The sequence below is a fragment of the Podarcis pityusensis genome, assembly GCF_964106645.2.
Source record: "Podarcis pityusensis genome assembly, chromosome: 16".
Lineage (NCBI taxonomy): Eukaryota > Metazoa > Chordata > Lepidosauria > Squamata > Lacertidae > Podarcis > Podarcis pityusensis.
The window spans coordinates 38,433,443-38,451,725 of record NC_138041.1 but is presented as its reverse complement, the minus strand read 5'-3'; the positions used below and the strand labels follow the sequence as shown (position 1 = coordinate 38,451,725).

General features: G+C 47.5%; 1 protein-coding gene and 1 long non-coding RNA gene across 3 annotated transcripts in view; one reads left to right on the top strand and one right to left on the bottom strand.

Annotated features, from left to right (window-relative positions):
- Positions 1-1,966: 1,966 nt before the first annotated feature.
- CDK2AP1 (cyclin dependent kinase 2 associated protein 1) lies at positions 1,967-17,343 on the bottom strand. Of its 2 annotated transcripts, none has more exons than XM_080985392.1 (4): positions 17,222-17,343; positions 6,202-6,308; positions 4,533-4,659; positions 1,967-3,302 (listed from the first exon to the last, which is right to left on the bottom strand). In XM_080985392.1, exons 1-4 carry the CDS (start codon positions 17,307-17,309, stop codon positions 3,235-3,237), a joined length of 390 nt encoding a protein of 129 aa, XP_080841518.1. In that variant the 5' UTR covers positions 17,310-17,343; the 3' UTR covers positions 1,967-3,234. The 2 variants fall into 2 exon arrangements, with proteins under 2 accessions (XP_080841518.1, XP_080841519.1); XM_080985393.1 differs by lacking the exon at positions 17,222-17,343 and adding an exon at positions 7,612-8,358.
- Positions 17,344-17,936: 593 nt separating this feature from the next.
- LOC308465430 overlaps positions 17,937-18,283 on the top strand; it is a 10,060-nt gene continuing 9,713 nt past the window's right edge. Inside the window, exon 1 of the long non-coding RNA XR_013980431.1 lies at positions 17,937-18,061. This is a non-coding gene — a long non-coding RNA (uncharacterized lncRNA). The remainder of the gene's footprint in view (positions 18,062-18,283) is intronic.

Below are 18,283 nucleotides of genomic sequence, written 5' to 3'. Positions count from 1 at the left end.
ATGGAAGAGAGCTTTTCTACCTTTGCGGTAACCAGCAATTGAGCCTACTAACCAACCTTGCCTCACTCTTAAGAAGTTACTGCATCAAACATGTTCCAGATGGAACCAGATGGATGCCCCTTGTTTTAAGGCAGGAGTAGGGCAACTTCCTGTCCACACTTTCAGGAATTGGTGCCCGGTTGCCTTTCGGTAATAACACATCAGTGGTTTTGTGGTTGTTGACAAGCAACGCTTAGCTGCAAGCCCTGCGCTAGCCTCTGGCATCAGGTCATTACCCAAAATAGGCCATGTGTGTGTTGGCCACTCTACTCTGCAGCCATGAAGCAGTGGGTGTGGTGTGTTCCCAGCATTGTGTCAGCATTCGGCACAAGGCATGCAAAATGAGAACTGCATGATGCCGAAGCAGAGCCCATAAAACTAGAACAGCATGGCAGGCAGAGGGGTGGCAAAGCCACCAAGTATGTGGTGTCTAACCCTGGGTTCTTCAACCTTGAGTTCTCAGGTGTATGTGTGTTGGGACCCCCAGTTTTCCCATCATCCCCAGCCATCTTAGCCAATGATCAGGGATGATGGAAGTTGTAGTTCAACAACAGCTGAGAATCCAAGGTTGAAAAAGAGTGGCCTAGCCAAGGATTAGCTGGATCTCTTACTTTGCCGCCTGCAGAATATAGCAGCAAGGCATTAATCTCAAGCACTACAGCAGGGATGGAGAACCTGTCGTGCTCTAGTGGCTTCTGGACTTCTTTTCCCATCAACCCCAATCATTGGCCTTGCTGAAAGAGGCTGAAGAGGGTTGGGAGTCTGACAACATCTGGAAGGCCATATGTTCCCTCCATAAATGTTCTGCTTTGCCTCAACAGTGCTGGAGTGGATGTCCAGTGGGTGGCAGAGACAAGGGAACAAGCAAGTATGGATGCTGAAACAAACTAAAAACCTCAAGCTGAAAGTTGCTTTCAACCAAGGTGGAATGATACTTCATTATAGGGACATGCTAGAACAGTGGTCCCTTTTTGTCACCTGCTGCTGAACTTGAAGCTCACTCTGGCTAACTGATGTCCTAAACACAGCAGAGAACAGAGCAGCAACTCCCTTTCCTGGCAAATGATGGTGGCACTTTATGGGGCCAGTGGAACCCTCCAAGGCAAGGATGTGGCCCTCCATATTTTGTTGGGCTCCTAATCAGCCCTGCTCATCAAGGTCCAATGGAAAAGGGTGAAGGGAACTGTAGTCTGATAGCTGGAGTGTCCCCAAGTTTCCACCTCTGCTCTATATAATGTATAAGGAAAGCCAGTTCTGCTAAGGCTTCTCAGCTCAAGTGAAGGTGTCGAGGTGGCTTCTGCCACTTCTTCCAGCATTCCTCAGAGTTTTTGGGTGGTTGCATACACTCTGGTCAGGTAGAGGTGGTCAGTCAGGAAGGCTGAACACCCACCAGCAGAAGCCTCCATCTCTTTAAAGCAACCGTTGACAATGCTGGAAAGTGGATTTGGAGGGAAACGGGAACCCATGAGTAGTACCGGCTGATCACCAACTATGTCATAGACCAGAGCTTTTCAATCTTTGCATGTTGGTGACAAACTTTTTAGACATGCATATTTCGCAACAGGGTAATTCAGTTTTACTAGCAAACTGACAGCCAAACTAACCTCTTATAAGAGCATTCGTGCAACACACCTACACTTTGCAGCTAACACACTAACGTGTTGTGACACAGTTTGGAAAGCTCTTTTATAGACCAATGAAGTTCACTGAGCTCTATGGGTATGTGTGATGTCACTGGATATTGCATGTTCAGAATGGTGTAAGGGGTAATTTCCCCATCATGCTTGCTTACCTCATTTTTATCCTTTATGCTTCCACATCACTAAGTTCCTATGCTGGATTTCCTGAGGGATCTCTCAGATGTTCCAATAATTCTACGCTTTAATGCTTTTGAGTAATTGGGCCTCTGCTGCTTAACAGTACCAAATTGTTAATGAAAATAAGCTTTATTACGTCAAGTAATAAATACATACAAAGATGCAAATAACAGTTTTAGTCACTTATTTGGATTTTTTTTTTTTTTTGGCAAAGTTACAATTTAAATCTGGGGGAATAGAGTTGCTTTTGGGGCCTGTGACAGGTTAGAATAGTCTTTTTGTAGAACTCATGCACTTTTAATGGAAACACTAACAATCATGCAAAATGGTGGGGCGGGGGGATAATTTTTGAACAAAATTTATGGTGCGTGCACCAAATTAGAAATTAGGCTGTCAGCTGGTGAAACAAAAAACAATATCTGTACTCAAAGGAGTCTGGTAAGAAATGGTTTAGTGGTGAAGCCAAATGAATGCTTGAGGATTAAGGCAGCTGTTTTCAAATTTTGCTTTCAATGAGCCCTTTACTCCTCTGCTGTTCTGCAAAGGCTGAGTGTTTGCCATAGGAAGTCTGCTGCACTGCAGAGGACTCTGGGGTGTGTACACTCAATCCATGGGGTGTGATGTCTGGAGCTGCTTAGCTTTGCCAATGCCCCACATAACCATACCTTGCAACCTAGAACATAACCAGCGCTCCTTTTACATTACACAGGAATACTGGCAGCCGCAGAGGAGCTCCCTTTTCAGGGGAGCGTGTCCAACATTACTGATATTGTTACTGAGAAGTCCCTAGAAAGTTAAGGAGTCATAGACCTTTCCTAGAATGCAGTTTGAAAACCACTGGATATGGGGAACACTGTTAGTTGAAGGAGCAACCTGAGTCAGAACAGAGAATTAAGAGAGGAATGCAGTTGTTTTTAAATAAAAAATTTCAGCTAATTCAGGGAATGCTTCAAATGAAATACTGCAAACTCCACTTTAAATGAGAGGAAGGATAATCTTCTTGACTATGGCCAGGATCCAGAAGGAAAAAAGACAGCACAAGTTTTATCCATCCAAGGGGACCTTTGGACTTTCTCAAACCAATGCCCCCCATGCTGGATGGTGAGCTGCTTTTGAAACCAAGAGGCATTTCAGAAGCTGTTTGCAGTATGGCACAGGGTGGATGGATTTGTTGGGGGGATTCAAACTTTCCACTGGGCACACAAGCCTCCCAAGTGCTACTTTGGATTGCGGCCCACATTCTTGGAAATGGCAGTGGGGGGGAGGAGGGGTAGAGTCAAATTAAGGGATCTCTCTGAATGCCTTCTGTAGTCTCCAAAGGAACTGGTGTCCCTTTTTCATAAGAGGTGGAAAAATCTTGCAGCCATGGGAAGAGATGCTAGGATCTTGCATTGCGCTCAGTCTCTGCCAAACACTCTCGAACTAGTCCTCTGGCGTGAATGATGCCTGCAAAAAAAGTAACATAATGTCTGCTTGTGTTTACTTTTACAAAAGCAATACAGTGGTACCTCAGTTTAAGAACAGTCTGGTTTACAAACTCCGCAAAACTGGAAGAAGTGTCCCACTTTGCGAACTTTACCTCGGTCTAAGAGCGGAATCCAAACGGTGGAAGGGTACCGGCAGCAGCAGGCCACATTAGGGAAAGTGCGCCTTGGTTTAAGAACTGTATACAGTTTGGGAGGCACTGACTTTTTGCCAGTTTCATATGAAGGTATAGCTGCTTTTTCATTTCACTGGGACATTTGCAGGAGAACTTCCTTGGTGGAGCATGCCTTTGAGTTATATATTTCCCCCTTTTTCTGAAGCAGTTCAGTGACCATTGCAGCATTTTTTGTAAGGAAGAAAGTTTTATCTTTAAATACTTTTGGAGAGGGGCAAAGCATGTTTCTAGGTGGCCAGGGAAACGGGTGCATAGCAACCCATTAATCCAGGTGTATCCAAGATGGTGCCATCCAAATGTTGCTGAACTGCAACTCTCATTAGCTCTGATCATTGGCTATGCTGACTGGAGCTGGGAGGAGTTGCCAGGTATCAGAACAAACAGTCTTCAGTCATGGTAAAGGGACCCCTGACCATTAGGTCAAGTCATGGCTGGCTCTGGGGTTGCGGCACTCATCTTGTTTTATTGGCTGAGGGAGCTGGCAAACAGCTTCCGGGTCATGTGGTCAGCATGACTAAGCCGCTTCTGGCGAACCAGAGCAGCACACGGAAAAGCTGTTTACCTTCCCGCCAGAGCGGTACCTATTTATCTACTAGCACTTCATGCTTTCGAACTGCTAGGTGGGCAAGAGCAGGGACTGAGCAACGGGAGCTCACCCCGTTGTGGGGATTCGAACCGCCGACCTTCTGATTGGCAAGTCCTAGGCTCTGTGGTTGAACCCATACGTTAAAAGTCATATATTACTTCATATGCTCTTGGTATGAATTGCACAGGTTAGAAGTGGGTGGCCTTCTCTTTGGGTGGGACTAGGTGGTGTTTTTGTTTCTACACTGGCTTAAAGTGGGAGCTCCTGGGCCACTAGAAGCCCAACCTGGACCACTCTTATTAATAAACCTTTATCAGATATTGCGTTTTTTGACCTTTTCCTCATAATCTTGTGGACTAGGTCCTTAAGTCAAGTGATTTAGTGTAAATAATATGGCCTAAAATATTTTTCTCAATATTAGCTTCATTACCTCGTTTTAGCCTTTCCATGGCACTTTTACTTCCAGCATATGTAGGCCTGATTTCTTTTCCTAATTCTTCTATGATGGCCAAAAGTTCTGCATACTTGCTCTGTGGTACTTGACTGCTACTCGTTCCCTGGCATCAGAAAGAAATGGGATCTGAATTAGAGCAGAGCCAGTCACAAGAACCAACAAACCACAATAAAGCTCAAATTAATCAATTCATTAATTGCAGGGTGACAGTGCAATCCTACACATGCTCTGATTAGTGGGGATTACTCTTGGGAAAGCATGCATAGAATTGCAGTCTAAAAGTGGCTGTTTAGTGCAGGCTATATCGGGACGGGAGGGTTTTCCCCTCATTATTTTATTTATTTACTGTACTTTAAAAAACATATATTGCTTGATTGTAAGAAATCCTATTAAGCAGCTTACAAAATTATCAAGTATTAACATTATCAATAAAAACAGTTAAAAACGGGTCCTTTAAAATATTTAAAAGATCATTAAAATCAATAGTAGCTAAAAAGAAGAAAGACATCAACATTTCACATAGAATATTAGAGTGGGAAGGGACCCCAAATGTCATCTAGTCCAACCCCCCGCAATGCAGGAATCCTGCCCACAGCCATCTGCATAGGCTTGCCTAACCAAAAAGGTTTCAATCAGATGTCTGTCTGGTATTGACAGGCTGGGACTTACAATGTGTAACCCCCCCCCCCCAAGATAACTATTTCTTACGGGTGTTCCAGTTCCACATATCAAAGCAGTTGAGTGGGCATGTAAGGGGTAAGGTGACCCTGCGAGTAAACTGGTTCCCAGGATGTTGAGGGCTTAATATGCTAATAACCACACACTGAGCTTGTCTGGGGAGCAGATGGGAAATGGGCAACTAATGCAGATCCCTGAGCAGAGGGGTTCTATGCAGGCAGGGTCTCAATCGTGACAGCAGCCGTGCTGAAGCATTCTGCACTAGCCGCAGCTTCCGGATCAAGCCCGAGGGAAGCCCCAAGTAGTGAGCACGGCACCTTTAAAGCAACTTGAACGTGAAAGCTGCAATATTTATTAATGCCATCATTGAGGCGAGCAGGTTAAAAGCAGAGTCGACGCTTGTGAAAAACAGAAGCTTGTTAACAAATAAACACGAACCCTTAAATGCCACACCCACAGCAAAAGCGCCATGTACCTGAATCACAAAATCACCCAGTGCTGAATTTGGTCAATATCACTTCTGTTTGGAAACTGTAATATTTATTTTAATCCATCCACTTAAATTTAATCCATTAAATGACATCACGACCAGTTTGTTGACTTACACAGGCATTTCCTTGATTTCTCAGCCCATCTCCAGATTTTAACTGCTGCACTGTTTTAATTGGGGACATTTATATTCTAACTTTTCTGTCACTCTGTTTTTATATTTTGCAAACTACTAATTTGGAACTGTATGTGGTGTACGTATATAAATTAATAATATAGACAACTTCCCTTTTTTCCAACAAGTCTTTTCAAATGAGGTTCTTATCCCAGTCTGTTTCTGTCGGATTTGAAATTGTCCTTATATATGTTTTTTATTGTCAAACCCTTGGGGATGTTTCAAGGGAACTCATTCATTAATGAATGAATAAATGGCATAAGAGACACACTGCCGGCAGCCCAGAATATTGGAAGTTTTTACCTGCACTCCTTGTGTGTAACCTAGAGATGGGGGTCCGTAGTCATTTATAAGCTGTCTGTATTGCCCTGAGCCTGCCATGCTTGTGGAAGGAGAGTGGACGTTCCCAGCTTTGGAAAAAGAAAACATACAAAGTGAAAATGATTACCAAATGTTGAGTAAGATACAAAGCTAGCAGGTTAAACATTCTGGTTTTGAAAGGTCAGTACCTATCTTCCTCATTCCGCTAACAGTTGCCAGCTATGCTAATGCAGTGGTAAAAATAAACACCACATTGTCCTGATCAGTAGAAGCACAAGACACCATGGCAATCATAACACACTGACATTTGCTGTCTATGAAAGCTTTTCCCAAGCGCTCAGAGTTCTTCACATAGATTATCTTGGACATCCTAACAGGAACCCTGTAAAGTAGGTCACCGTTATTCTCCCTATATTGCAGATGGAGAGACCGTCCAACAAGTGAACAGCTCACCTAAAGTCTGTATGTGGTATAAAAATAACCGTTTATTTAACTGATGTGGCAAGGTTAACAGGCCTTTGTCAGAAATGCTGGTCACTTGTAGGAGCAGAAGGGGAAAGGGAAGTGGATGGGAATAAATAAAACGTTATTTGTAGCCTTGGCATCTGTGTCCCAGACTGGGTGCTGCTTCGCTATCCCCGGATCTATTGCTGCAAAACTCCTCACCTGGCCAGGCTAGCCCTTCCTCTAGACTGTCAGTGAGTGCTGCCAAAATGGAGAACACCAGCCATTTGTTGGAGAGGTGTGCCCACACAGGCAGCCTGGTGTTCAGCTACACACATGAAGACCAAAACAGACCACTGGTCTGTCTAACTCAGTCTTAGCCATGCTGATGGTCAGCAGATCTCCCCACCGAGAGATGCTGGGGATTGAACCCCAGACCTTCTGCATACGCAGCAGATACAGTGGTACCTCGGGTTAAGAACTTAATTCGTTCCGGAGGTCCGTTCTTAACCTGAGGTACCACTTAAGCTTGTGGGGCCTCCCGCTGCCGCACAATTTCTGTTCTCATCCTGAAGCAAAGTTCTTAACCCGAGGTACTATTTCTGGGTTAGCAGAGTCTGTAACCTGAAGCGTCTGTAACCCGAGGTACCACTGTACTCTTCACCAATAAGGAGCTAGGGCCTCTTCCCTTTGTAAAACAGAGCGCAACATGCAATGTTCAGGAAACATGCGGGCTGGGGGAGGCAACACGGTAAGAAGGGAGGCACTGAGGATCTCCCACCGGACTGGCATGTCATCTCCTCCCCTGCACCTTCCCCTGGGGCCGTCTTCCCCCGAAGCGCATCTAAGCTTGCCCTAGAGGCTGATGATGAGTTTAAGCCTGCGTCCCTGTCCCCCCAAAGCTCCCCCCCCAATGCCAAGCCACTGGGTGACCTTGGGTGCCTTTACCTGATCCTTTGCCGTCTGCCTCGAAGACGTAGTAAGACATAGTGGCCAACACAGAGCGCGCCTTATCAGCACCGCAGCAGCAGGCCCCGAGAACAAAAGGAGGGTTTTGGACTTGGCTGCGGTGTCAGCCCTCCTTGCACAGTGCAGATGGCCGCATTAGTCGCTGTGCCAGCTCAGCTCAGATGGAGGGTGCGGGTGGGAGGGTGGAAGGAAGGAAGGAAGGAAGGAAGGAAGGAAGGAAGGAAGGAAGGAAGGAAAGAAAAACATAGCCATGCTTGCTTTGAAAGCCCCAGATCTTGAAAGGGTTCCTGCACCCCAAAAAGGACATCAAATCCAGGCCTAACCCTGCTCCGAGACGTGGCCAGCTTTGGAAAGCAGCAAAGTATGGTAGGAGGTCCCGGGGCAGATTTGGGATGGTTTCTGGCAGTGAATTGCCAACTGCAGTCAAAGGCATAGCATGGGCTTGGCTTTGCTCTAGCGAAGGGCCCCTCGCTCAGTGGCAGTCTGCCCTCACCCAGCCCCCACCTGCTTGCCTTCCTCCTTACAGCTAGTCTTTTTTTGGGGGGGGGGTGGCACTGGCATTCCCTGTCGGCTGCTGTCTCATCAGCCTCAGCGCTGCCCTTGCAGAACTCAGCAGGGAAAAGGAGGCGCCTGTGGACAAAGGTAACATGAATTGCCTGTGCCTGCCATTGGCTCAGGTGCTGCCTACCATTTAAGCTCGCCACCTTCTGCCCCACCAGTCCCAACGAGCATCAGCTACTGTTCAAATATATAAAAGGATGTCACATAGAGGAGGGAGAAAGGTTGTTTTCTGCTGCTCCAGAGAAGCGGACACGGAGCAATGGATCCAAACTACAAGAAAGAAGATTCCACCTAAACATTAGGAAGAACTTCCTGACAGTAAGAGCTGTTCGACAGTGGAATTTGCTGCCAAGGAGTGTGGTGGAGTCTCCTTCTTTGGAGGTCTTTAAGCAGAGGCTTGACAACCATATGTCAGGAGTGCTCTGATGGTGTTTCCTGCTTGGCAACGGGTTGGACTCGATGGCCCTTGTGGTCTCTTCCAACTCTATGATTCTATGATTCTACTCCTGATCCTTTGTGTGCAGAAGGCCCCAGGGTCCATCCCTCCCTAGCATCTCCAGCAAAGGCTGGGAGAGAACCCAGCCTGAAGTTCTGGCAAGCTGCTGCCACACAGCAGAGACCACACTGAACGAAAGGAACCAATGGTCTGACTTAAGGCAGTTTCCTATGTTCCTTTCATAGAATGGCCATAGCTCAGGGGCACTGTTGTTCTTGACACCCGTCTGTCTTGAGACAATGCACTGCGCCTCCAGAAATCAAAGCAAACGGCTGTATTAGCGGCACCAAAGCAACCTCCTTGGGGAACAAGCCTGGGCAGAATGTGGAGGTCCTAGGCTGCCCAGACAACAAGACACTCACACTTGGGTCTCACTGATGTGGTCCAAAGGAAAGGAAAGGAAAGCAAGACATTTGGCACCAGGTTGACTGGAGGAGATGCTGGAAGGAGGCGTACAAGGCACCTTCCAGGTGGACGAACCCTCATTTTTCTCTACAGCATGTGCAGAAACCACCTTATTGACCACTGGACCTGGGTGTAGCCAGGATTCATATTAGGGTGGGCAGGATCAATGTTAGGGGGGACAGAACCAAACTATCTGCGACACAATTGGTCACTTAGTTAAGTATTATTATTTTTTAATTTGCTTTAGGGGGAGGCAGTTGCCTCCCCTTTTGCTACGCCCATGGTTGGACCCACTATTGGTCTTGTCCACTCAATCCGCCAGAGTCTGTCTTTGCATGCAGGGAAGTCCCTAACTCACTGAGGGTTTGTGACCCATCAGCTACCCTTGCCTGGTTTAGCCAACCAGTCAAAGCCATTCCCGGGCTGTGGCAGCTGTTTCATATTGAGCTTCCAGGAGCTACAGGTGAGAGCTGAGTGCAGAGTGGAGACCACTGGTGGACAAACTACCCCAGAAGGAGAATGACGCGTCCCCCACCAGAGGTACTACCAGAGGGAAGCCTAACACCCCATACACTGGGGCATTACTCTCTTATTATTGCTGCTGTTTCCATTTATAGACCGCTTTACTATCTGAAAGATCCATAGCAAGTGATTTGCGTAACAAAATACATAAACAATATCCATAACCATAAAATACAAAAAATCATAAAAAATCATATACCACTGTATCATAAAAATATATCGTAGCAGTTTGCAACAATATAAAAACATAAAGCCAGACAATAAAATCAAAAAAAGTTAAAAGCAAAGAGAAATGAAAAACAAACATCAGTAGACCATTGTGAGGGGGTGTACCTCTCATCCGCCTGCTTAAGACTGGAGGAATAGATAAGTTTTCAGCAAGCGTTTAAAAGTTGGCAACTTACAACTACCTAAATTGTAGTTGGGAATTTCAGCTGGTGTAGCTGCCTATTAAATGTGCAGGAGCCCCACCCCCACTTGCCCCCAGCTGCTTGGTACAAGACCCAGAAGCCAGCCGGCAGTCTGTCCCAAGCAATCCAGAATGAAGCATGTCCAAATCTGCTGCTGGGAGGAACAAGACGAACCCCTCTTGAGCAAGGGTGCCAAGGTGGAGAGGGAGGACAGCAGCCCACCCCCCTCGCCAGATGCACCTGTCAGTCCATTCCAGTGGGGAATCCGTGTCCACGGTAATATACCTTAGGCAAAGGTAAAGTATATAAAACTAATAAATAAATAATTTGGGCAGGCAGCATAGTTAGTGGCTTCCAGCTAGGATTTCCACTCTCTTTTTTGATAGGGTTCCTGTGCTATTAACAGCCACATGACTGGCAAATTATTATTGTTAATTACCTGTCCTTCACCATAAGTTCCCAGGGCATGTAATACATTGGTAGTAGTATCATTAATAGTAATAGTATCTTTTGTATATCACCCTTCATCTGAAGATTACAGGTTTATCAACACAAAATACATCATAAAACAGAAACAAACCATAACTCCTCTCTCCCACAAACACATTTTTAGGAACCATAGAATGTTAATCAGCCTGGTCATAGAGAAATGTTTTCACCTGGCAGCTAAATATATGTAATGAAGGTGCCAGATGAGCCTCCTCAGGGAGATTTCCACAAATGAGGAGCCACCGCAGGAAAGGCCTGTTCTCGTGTTGCCACCCTCCAGACCTCTTGAAGGGAAGGCACACAAAGAAGGGCCTCAGAGGATGGTTGCAGGGTCCAGGTCGGTGCATATGGGGAGAGGCAGGCCTTGAGGGGTTATGGTCCTGAGCTGCTTAGGGATGTATAGATCAAAACCAGCACTTTGAATTGGACCAGGAAACTAAATGGCAGCCAGTGAATTTGGGACAGGATTGGCATTAGATGCTGAAACCGTCCTGCCCGGTGAGCAACCTGGCCACTGAATTCTGCACCAGCTAAAGTTTCTGAACCATCTTCAGAGGCAGCCCTACTTAAAAGGCATTGCAGTTATCTAACCTAGAAGTTACCACAGTATAGACAACAGAAGTTAGGCTGTCCCTGTCTGGATAAGGGTACAGCTGGGCCATCAGTCAAAGCTGACAGAAGACACTCCGTGCCATCAAGGCTGCCTGAGCCTCAAGTGACAGCAAAGGACCCAGGAGGACCTCCACACTGTGTACCCAACTCCTTCAGAACCAGTGTTGCCCCATCAAGAGCAGACAACCTCTCCGCCATCTGGTCTAGGGAACCACCAACTAGCAGCGTCTCAGTCTTATCTGGATTGAGCTTCAGTTTGAGGCTCTCATCCAGGCCATGACCAAGGCAAGAAATTTGCTAAATGCTTTATTTATACAAATGCGCATGACTCAATGTGACTTAAGAAAATAATATGAAAGATATATTCCACAGGTGTTGCTTACTATCAAACAACTGCAGTGTAGCAATGGAAAAGGGTCTGCCCGCTGCATTTCTCCCTCTAAGGCTCAGGAGTCCTGCCAGAACGAAAAGTGGCTATTCTTGCAGGGGAACCATGAAGAGAAGGAAAAGAACTGGTATTGAAGTTGCCAGCTTTTATTTCTTTTTACTGTTAAGTGTTGAAGCTCCTGTGCCTTCAACAGCAGCCCGATACAGACAAAATCCGCCTTTCCGTTGTTTTGCTCCCTGCCAAGAAAAGCCCCGCTTAATTTCCATATGCTGGGCTGTTTATAAAGCCACAGGAGCAGGATTTTTAAAAATGTTGGCACCTCCAAACAGTGTTAATGAGGAACTTTGCCAGAGTGATGGGCAACCAATGGGGGGGGGGGCTGGGGGGCGAGCATACATCAAGGTCCAATGGAGACACTCCTAAGAGAGGTTATACACATCAGTATAGTAAATTTTCCCTTCTGCAGAGCTTGGGAGCTGCCTCCTCTCTCCTTCCTAATTGATGGGGAAATCAAAGTTAAGTGGGTAATTAACAGCAGCAAAAAAGCCCTTTAAAAGCCTCCCCCACCCCACATCATAGCCACCTGGAATGCATAAGGACACTTACTGTCAGATGCAGGAAGACACTGGGGGAGAGGAGAGAAAATACATTACTGAGCCTACAGTGGCCTTCAAAACTTTCCAGCCCCACAGCAGTGGGTGGGTCACAGCTGATGATTATTGGCTTTGGATTTCCCACACATTTGGCTTGAAGAAGGGGTTGGGGTTAAGTCCCCCCCCCCTGAAAACCAGAATTCCTGTGTCTTTAATATTAGCACAACAGGCAGAAATTTGACCAGGAAAGCATTCTTTCTTCAGCCTTTTTCAGGCTAAGAGAGTAAGGGAAGCCACAGCAATCATTCTTAATTCCTGCTACATTTAAAAAGCGAAATCTGCCTTCACATCTGCAAGCAAAGTTAGAGTTTACAGGTCTGAATCTGGGGTGTGTGTGTGTGTTAAGGGGGGGTAGTATTTCATTTGGATGGCCGAGAGAGGCCCCCTCCAGCCCTGACCGTTCAAGTCAAGCTGCCTAATCAGAGACAGGGAGCATTTGCAGTCATATCACTGAGAATCCGAGATATTCAATTGCCAGGGCTCCTTTGTCTAACTCCCTTGGCCTTACGCCAGGGTGCTGGCATTAGCGCTTAGCGAGAGGAAGGGCTGGTGTACAAAGCAGACAGAGAAACCATTTTGGAAACTGATGAGTGCTCTTTACTTCCCTTCCCCCCTCCCCAATTCCACCTAAAGAGTTTCTCTATAGAATGGATGAGGCACAAAGAAGCGGTACAGGTGAAATGGGGACAGGCTGAGCATCCCTGGAAATGGTTGTGGAAGGGCCTTCAATAACAATGCAATTATTATATTATCAGGTTTCGTTAAAGAGCATAAGAGATTTGGGGAGCGACTGGTTCCAGTTGCCTCGGTCAACTCTTGCAGGATGTCCCTTGCTCCAAGGACATCTAAAACATCACAATTATTCTTCTGTCCAAAACACAGGACAAAAGCAAATGTTTTGCTGGGGGCGGGGGGCGGGATAGATGGGCAACCAAACCAGCATCCCTACACAAGAAACTGGAATTAAAAACGGGCTTCCACTGACACCCAAGAGACTTGGTTGCTACCACACGTCTTCTCTCCAAATACCTTGTTTCCACTCAGATTTAGGTTTTTTTAAAAAAGACATAAAATGTTGCTTCTGCTCACTGTAAGGGGTCCTATTTAGAAGCTCCAAAGCCAAAATGAGGCATCTGAAGAAAAACATTTGCAAATCCAAGGCTCCAAGCATGCGAACACACAAGGCTCAGAGAAGGGGTCTTGAAGGGCCCAACCCGTCAGGACATTCTCCTGCACAAAACCCATTGCAAATTACCAGGACGACGCATGAAGGGGGAGTGTTCCACAGGGAGGGCGCGACTACCGAGAAGGCCGTCTGCCTGGTCCCTTTGGACATCACTGGTTCAAATCAGTGCAGACTGAAAATGTTCAGTCCACCATCTTGATTCAAAATGGTGTCCAGTGAATCCAAACATGGGTGAAAACCTGCAGCTTGATCTTAGGAGCCAACGTGCAACATTTGGTTATGGTATCTTAAGGGGTGTTCAAATGCATAGTAAACAAACAACTAGACACACAGAGTGAGAGAAAGAGAGAACTACAAATTAATTTTCAAATGTGCTCAAACAACTCTTTAATCAGCAGCATTTGCTTTAAGAAACCAAAGTCTAAGTTTCTGCTACAACAATAGATAGCCCCAATTATTAATTTCAACAATACCTTATTACAGGACAGCTTAAACCTTGAAGCAGAGGGGTCTGCAAACTTTCTACCTCCAGGGCCCACTTAAGAGAGCTGAAAACAGCAGTCACAAGATGCTGGCACATGGAGGGCAGGGCTAATCAAGCCGTGCCCTGGCGACTACCGACAGAATTTTCCACAGATACCCAATCCATCTTTGGAAATTGGTAAATTCTTTGCCACTGCTTTTTCTTCAAAAACATTTGCTTTGGAGCTACTGTGACAACCCAACCTCAGTTTTGAGCAGATTTTTCTGAGCCAGAGGCAGTAAATGGAGCAGCTTTTCTTTTATATTTTCCCCTTCCCACCCACCCCACGCCTCTCAAAGTATTTTTTACCCATGTCCTATAATTTCTTCTCCCATTTTCCTTTCACGCTCAACTTGTAAGTTATTCCCTCCTCTTCAAAAAACTGTCAGTCTTTCCACCTTCCTCACCTTTTCCATTCATTAATTTCTTCTATTAGAGTTTCCCCCTCTTGTTCCCTTTTCAATTCCTTATTTATTTGATTCCGTCCTATCCTTGTGATTGCAATTTGTTCTAAACTGTTTTTGATGTTGTATCTTAAATTGCTGAGACCCACCCTGGGACCTTCAGGCCAAGGGTGGGTAAATAACAGCCAAGGTGGATGATGATGATGATGATGATGATGATGATGATGAAATACTAGTGTTTTCTCTTTTCTCTCACTTTCTAATTTCCTTCAACGCCTCCTCTGGCCCTTTTCCTTCAGTCTCCCCCTCTTGACCACCTTTCCTCAGCATGGATGGAGTTGCTGGTGCTGGCACTGCTCCAGCCAAAAAGCTGTGGGTCGCAGCGACAAGGTGGGCAAGTGGGCAGGTTGTGGCATTGAGGCCCACCTGAAAGTGGCCCATGGCCTATTGGCAAGTCCTGACCCACTGCCTCACAGCAGGTGTGGGGAATGTTTGGCCCTCCAGTCGCTGATGAACTACAAGTCCCATCAGCCCCAGAAAGCATGGCCAATGGCCAGGGGTGGTGGGAGCTCTAGCAACACCGGGAGGGACAAAGGTTCTCCACACGTGCCTTCAAGGACATGCTTCAAAAAGCGATTCTGCTTGCTTTGGAAAGAGAGATGGAATAGTGGACTCAGACTTAAGGGGAATGTGACTCAGATGCCAACTCAGCCATAAAGCTCACTGCGTGTCACAGGCCCCCCACTCTCTCCGATCCTAATTTGCCTCAGAGTTGGAGGAACACCAGAACGCCAGACCAATTTAGCCTTGGTGAGAAGCTACAGAGGAAATCCCAAATGGCAATTTGGGGCAGATATTCCTTCTCAGGGTCCTCTTTCAGTCACAAAAATCTGCATCTGACAGGGGATCTGGTTATAGTAGTAACTCTGCTGAACTTGCCTGGTTTTGCCTACACAGCGGAACTGACTTCTGAGTCCACAGGCAGAGGGCTGAGCTGTGCGTGGCGGAGAGCACAGCCAGGCCAGGCCAGGGGACCCAGGCTCTGGGGCAGAGAACAGGCTTTCCGTACAGAAAGCCCCGGGTCCAATCCTCAGCCTCTCCAATTACAAGAAATGGAGGCAAATGGAAATTGTCCATCAAGAAGTCCCCTGGAGCAACTTTGCATACACTTCCCCCACCCCTTTGCTTATGGTTGGAGCAATTTCTCTTTAAAGTCTGGATGACCACAGAAATAATTACACTTGCCTCAGAGGACTCAGTGGGAGCGGTTGCCTGGCAATTCCCAGCAAAGGCAGGCTTGCCTCTCTCTGGGCCTGAAGAGCTTCCAGCTGCAGTGATGGCCAGACCCCCCCTGGGACCAGCAGCGCAGAAGGGGGGGAACCGACAGGAAGGTGAAGCCAAGGAGGGGCAGAGCCAGCTCGTTCTAGGTTTCTGCCCACCTTCTTCCCCTGTGAGGAAGCTGACCGGCAGTGGACCCTGCCAACTATACAATTCTATGATTCTAACTGCAGGGAGATACAAGGCTGGTGGGGCAGTGACCCATTTGCCCTGATGAAGCAGCTTCCACAGCTCAGCTCCCCCCCCCCCTTGCCTCAAAGGACTTCAGTGGGCTCTGTTGCCTAGTAGACAGAGGCTGGAGGGCAATCAAGAAAACCCCGTATGAATACGCCATAGAGACACCACACTATTTCTGTTCCCAATAGCAGCCTCAAATGCATTTTTTAGTGTGAGGATCTTTGGGAAAGCTGCTGTGAGAGTCTTTCAGGACTAAGTATGCTAAACCAGGAGTCGGGAAATTTTAGGCCTGCTGAATTTACTTTGTCTTTTGCTGGAAACTCAAGATCAATCAACCAGAGCCATGTGTAAAAGACATCCTGTATAGTTTAAAAACAAATATCAGGGTGCCTCTGAGCATGTTCTGTGTGTTTTATTCAAGTGATATATAAGCAGGGCCTTTTTTCAGCCGGAACTTCCAGCACCTCTCAGATGGTCGCCATTACTATTCTAAGAGAATGAGGTGAGTCCCAGCACCTCTTTTTCCAGAAAAATAGCACTGGATAGAAGTATTGTAAAACACAGAGAGTTTTCTGCAGTTTGCAAGAGGCAAATTTAAACTGAAGGAAACTTTTTTTTTTTTGGTGGAAGGGGAAGATGTGGAAGAGAAAGGCAAAATAAAGTAAAACAGCAGAAACAAAAGTGAAAGTGAAACACAGGGTTTTCTCCAATGAAGTTCTACTCAAAAGCGGACCCAGTGAAATTAATGGACCTTTGTAATGTTTATTCCTTTCAGTGGGACTACTAGGAGTATGACTAACACTGAAAACAACCCAGGCTCTCTCTTCACACAAATGACAGGTTTAACTGATAAGAAGATTAAGGTCAAAACACCCAACTTTTCTAAACAGTAAAGGCTTGTTTAAGGGGCAGTTTACACATCCATGAACATCACTTGGTCACAAGAGGCAGCTGGATGTGAGAATGGGCGCTGAAGTAGATATTGGCGACAATGAAGTTTCACCTGGGGCAATGCCCATCAGTCAGAGATGCTCACGTCTCTTGAATGGCACACTCAACAAGCAGTGAGCCTGCCTTGCAGAATGCCACTCAAGGTGTCTCACAGCACCAGTTCCCAAACTTTTCTGCTAAAGGACCACTTGAAAACTGCTGACAGTCTTGGTGAACTACTTAATGCTTTTCTGGCCTGTCCTAGCAATTCAAATTGTAACACAACGAAATGCAATATATAATAATAATAATAATAATAATATGCTCTTAAATCACAAATCCATGGACACACTGAATGAAGCTTGCTGACTGAAGCAGCTGGGGGAACCCTGGGTCACAGCAAACGTTTTGCATGCAGGTCCCAGGTCCCATCTGCCGCACCTTCAGTTAAGAGGCTCTCAGGTACCAGCTGATGGGGAGAAAATTATTCCCTACCCAACAGCCTGCAGTCACTGCCGCTCAGAAGACATAGTGATTCGCAATAAGGCCGCTTCCAAAGGTTCTCATCTTCAGGAAGGTGCATGAGATCAGAGGCAGTGTGGTGTAGTGGTGAGAGTGTCGACTGGGACCCGGGAGAGGCCCCGGTGCGAATCCCCTCCACCCCACTCAGCCACGAAGAAGCTCACTGGATGCGACCCTTGGGGAGCCTACCTCCCAGGGTTGTTGTGGAAGTTAAACGCGGAGACTTGGCAATGAACCCTGAGCTCCTTGGAGGAAAAGGTGAGATATATATATATAAAAGCAATCAATAAATAAAACCCGTATCATTTGCGGGGCGCATGCACGTGGTGGGCTCCCCGAACCCCGCGCCTCTCCTCCGCCCGGATCCTCGCGCACTTGCGCCCCGCCACCAGCAGCGGCCCTCGCCCAGGCGTGCAGCGCGCCTCGCTTCCTGCCTTGATCCGAATCAATCAGCCGCTCTAGGGAGGCGATCATGGAGGGGAAGGGGGGGGGAGGAGGCGTCAGGACCGATCCTCCACCCGCCGCTCCTTGATCCCCTTCCCCCCCCCGCCCAGCCCCCGGGCCCCCTTCGCCCAGGCGCTGCCGCCGCCGCCGGCTTCCCGGGGCGCAGCCTGGCCGGGCTGCCCGGGAGGAGGGGGCTTGGCCGCCCAGCCAAACTTTGCACCCCGCTCCGATGCCCCCGCCCCCCCCCCCGCCGGCGCCCCCCCAAAAGTGCATAATGGCGGAGATGAATCAGCTCGGCGGATCTGACCTGAGCGGGGGGGAAGCGGGAGCGAGGCGAGAGCCCGTCTCCGGGCGGCGGGGCTCGCCCAGGTAGCCAGGGCGCAGCGCGGCGCGGCGCTTGCTTCGCCTCCGGGGCCAGCGGGGCTCCCCCCCCCCCCCGTTGCAAAAGGCGAGCCGGTGCCGGATAGCGATCCTGCGTGCGCTTAAGCAGCCGCGCCGAGAAGCCCCCGGAGAGGGACCGGCGGAGTTGGCGCCTTACCTTGGCTGATGGGCGCCGGCGCCGCCGCGATGTGCGCGGTCAAGTTTGGCTTG

Bases quoted from the DNA above. Each gene is read 5' to 3' on its own strand.
- CDK2AP1 (XM_080985392.1), bottom strand. From the start codon at position 17,309: ATGCACCTTCCTGAAGATGAGAACCTTTGGAAGCGGCCTTATTGCGAA. The intron at 4,660-6,201 runs GTAAAAACTTCC...TTCTGATGCCAG, and splicing joins GTTACACACAAGGAGTGCAG to GGAACGAGTAGCAGTCAAGT. The intron at 3,303-4,532 runs GTAATGAAGCTA...CTTTTTTTGCAG, and splicing joins CATGGAAAGGCTAAAACGAG to GCATCATTCACGCCAGAGGA.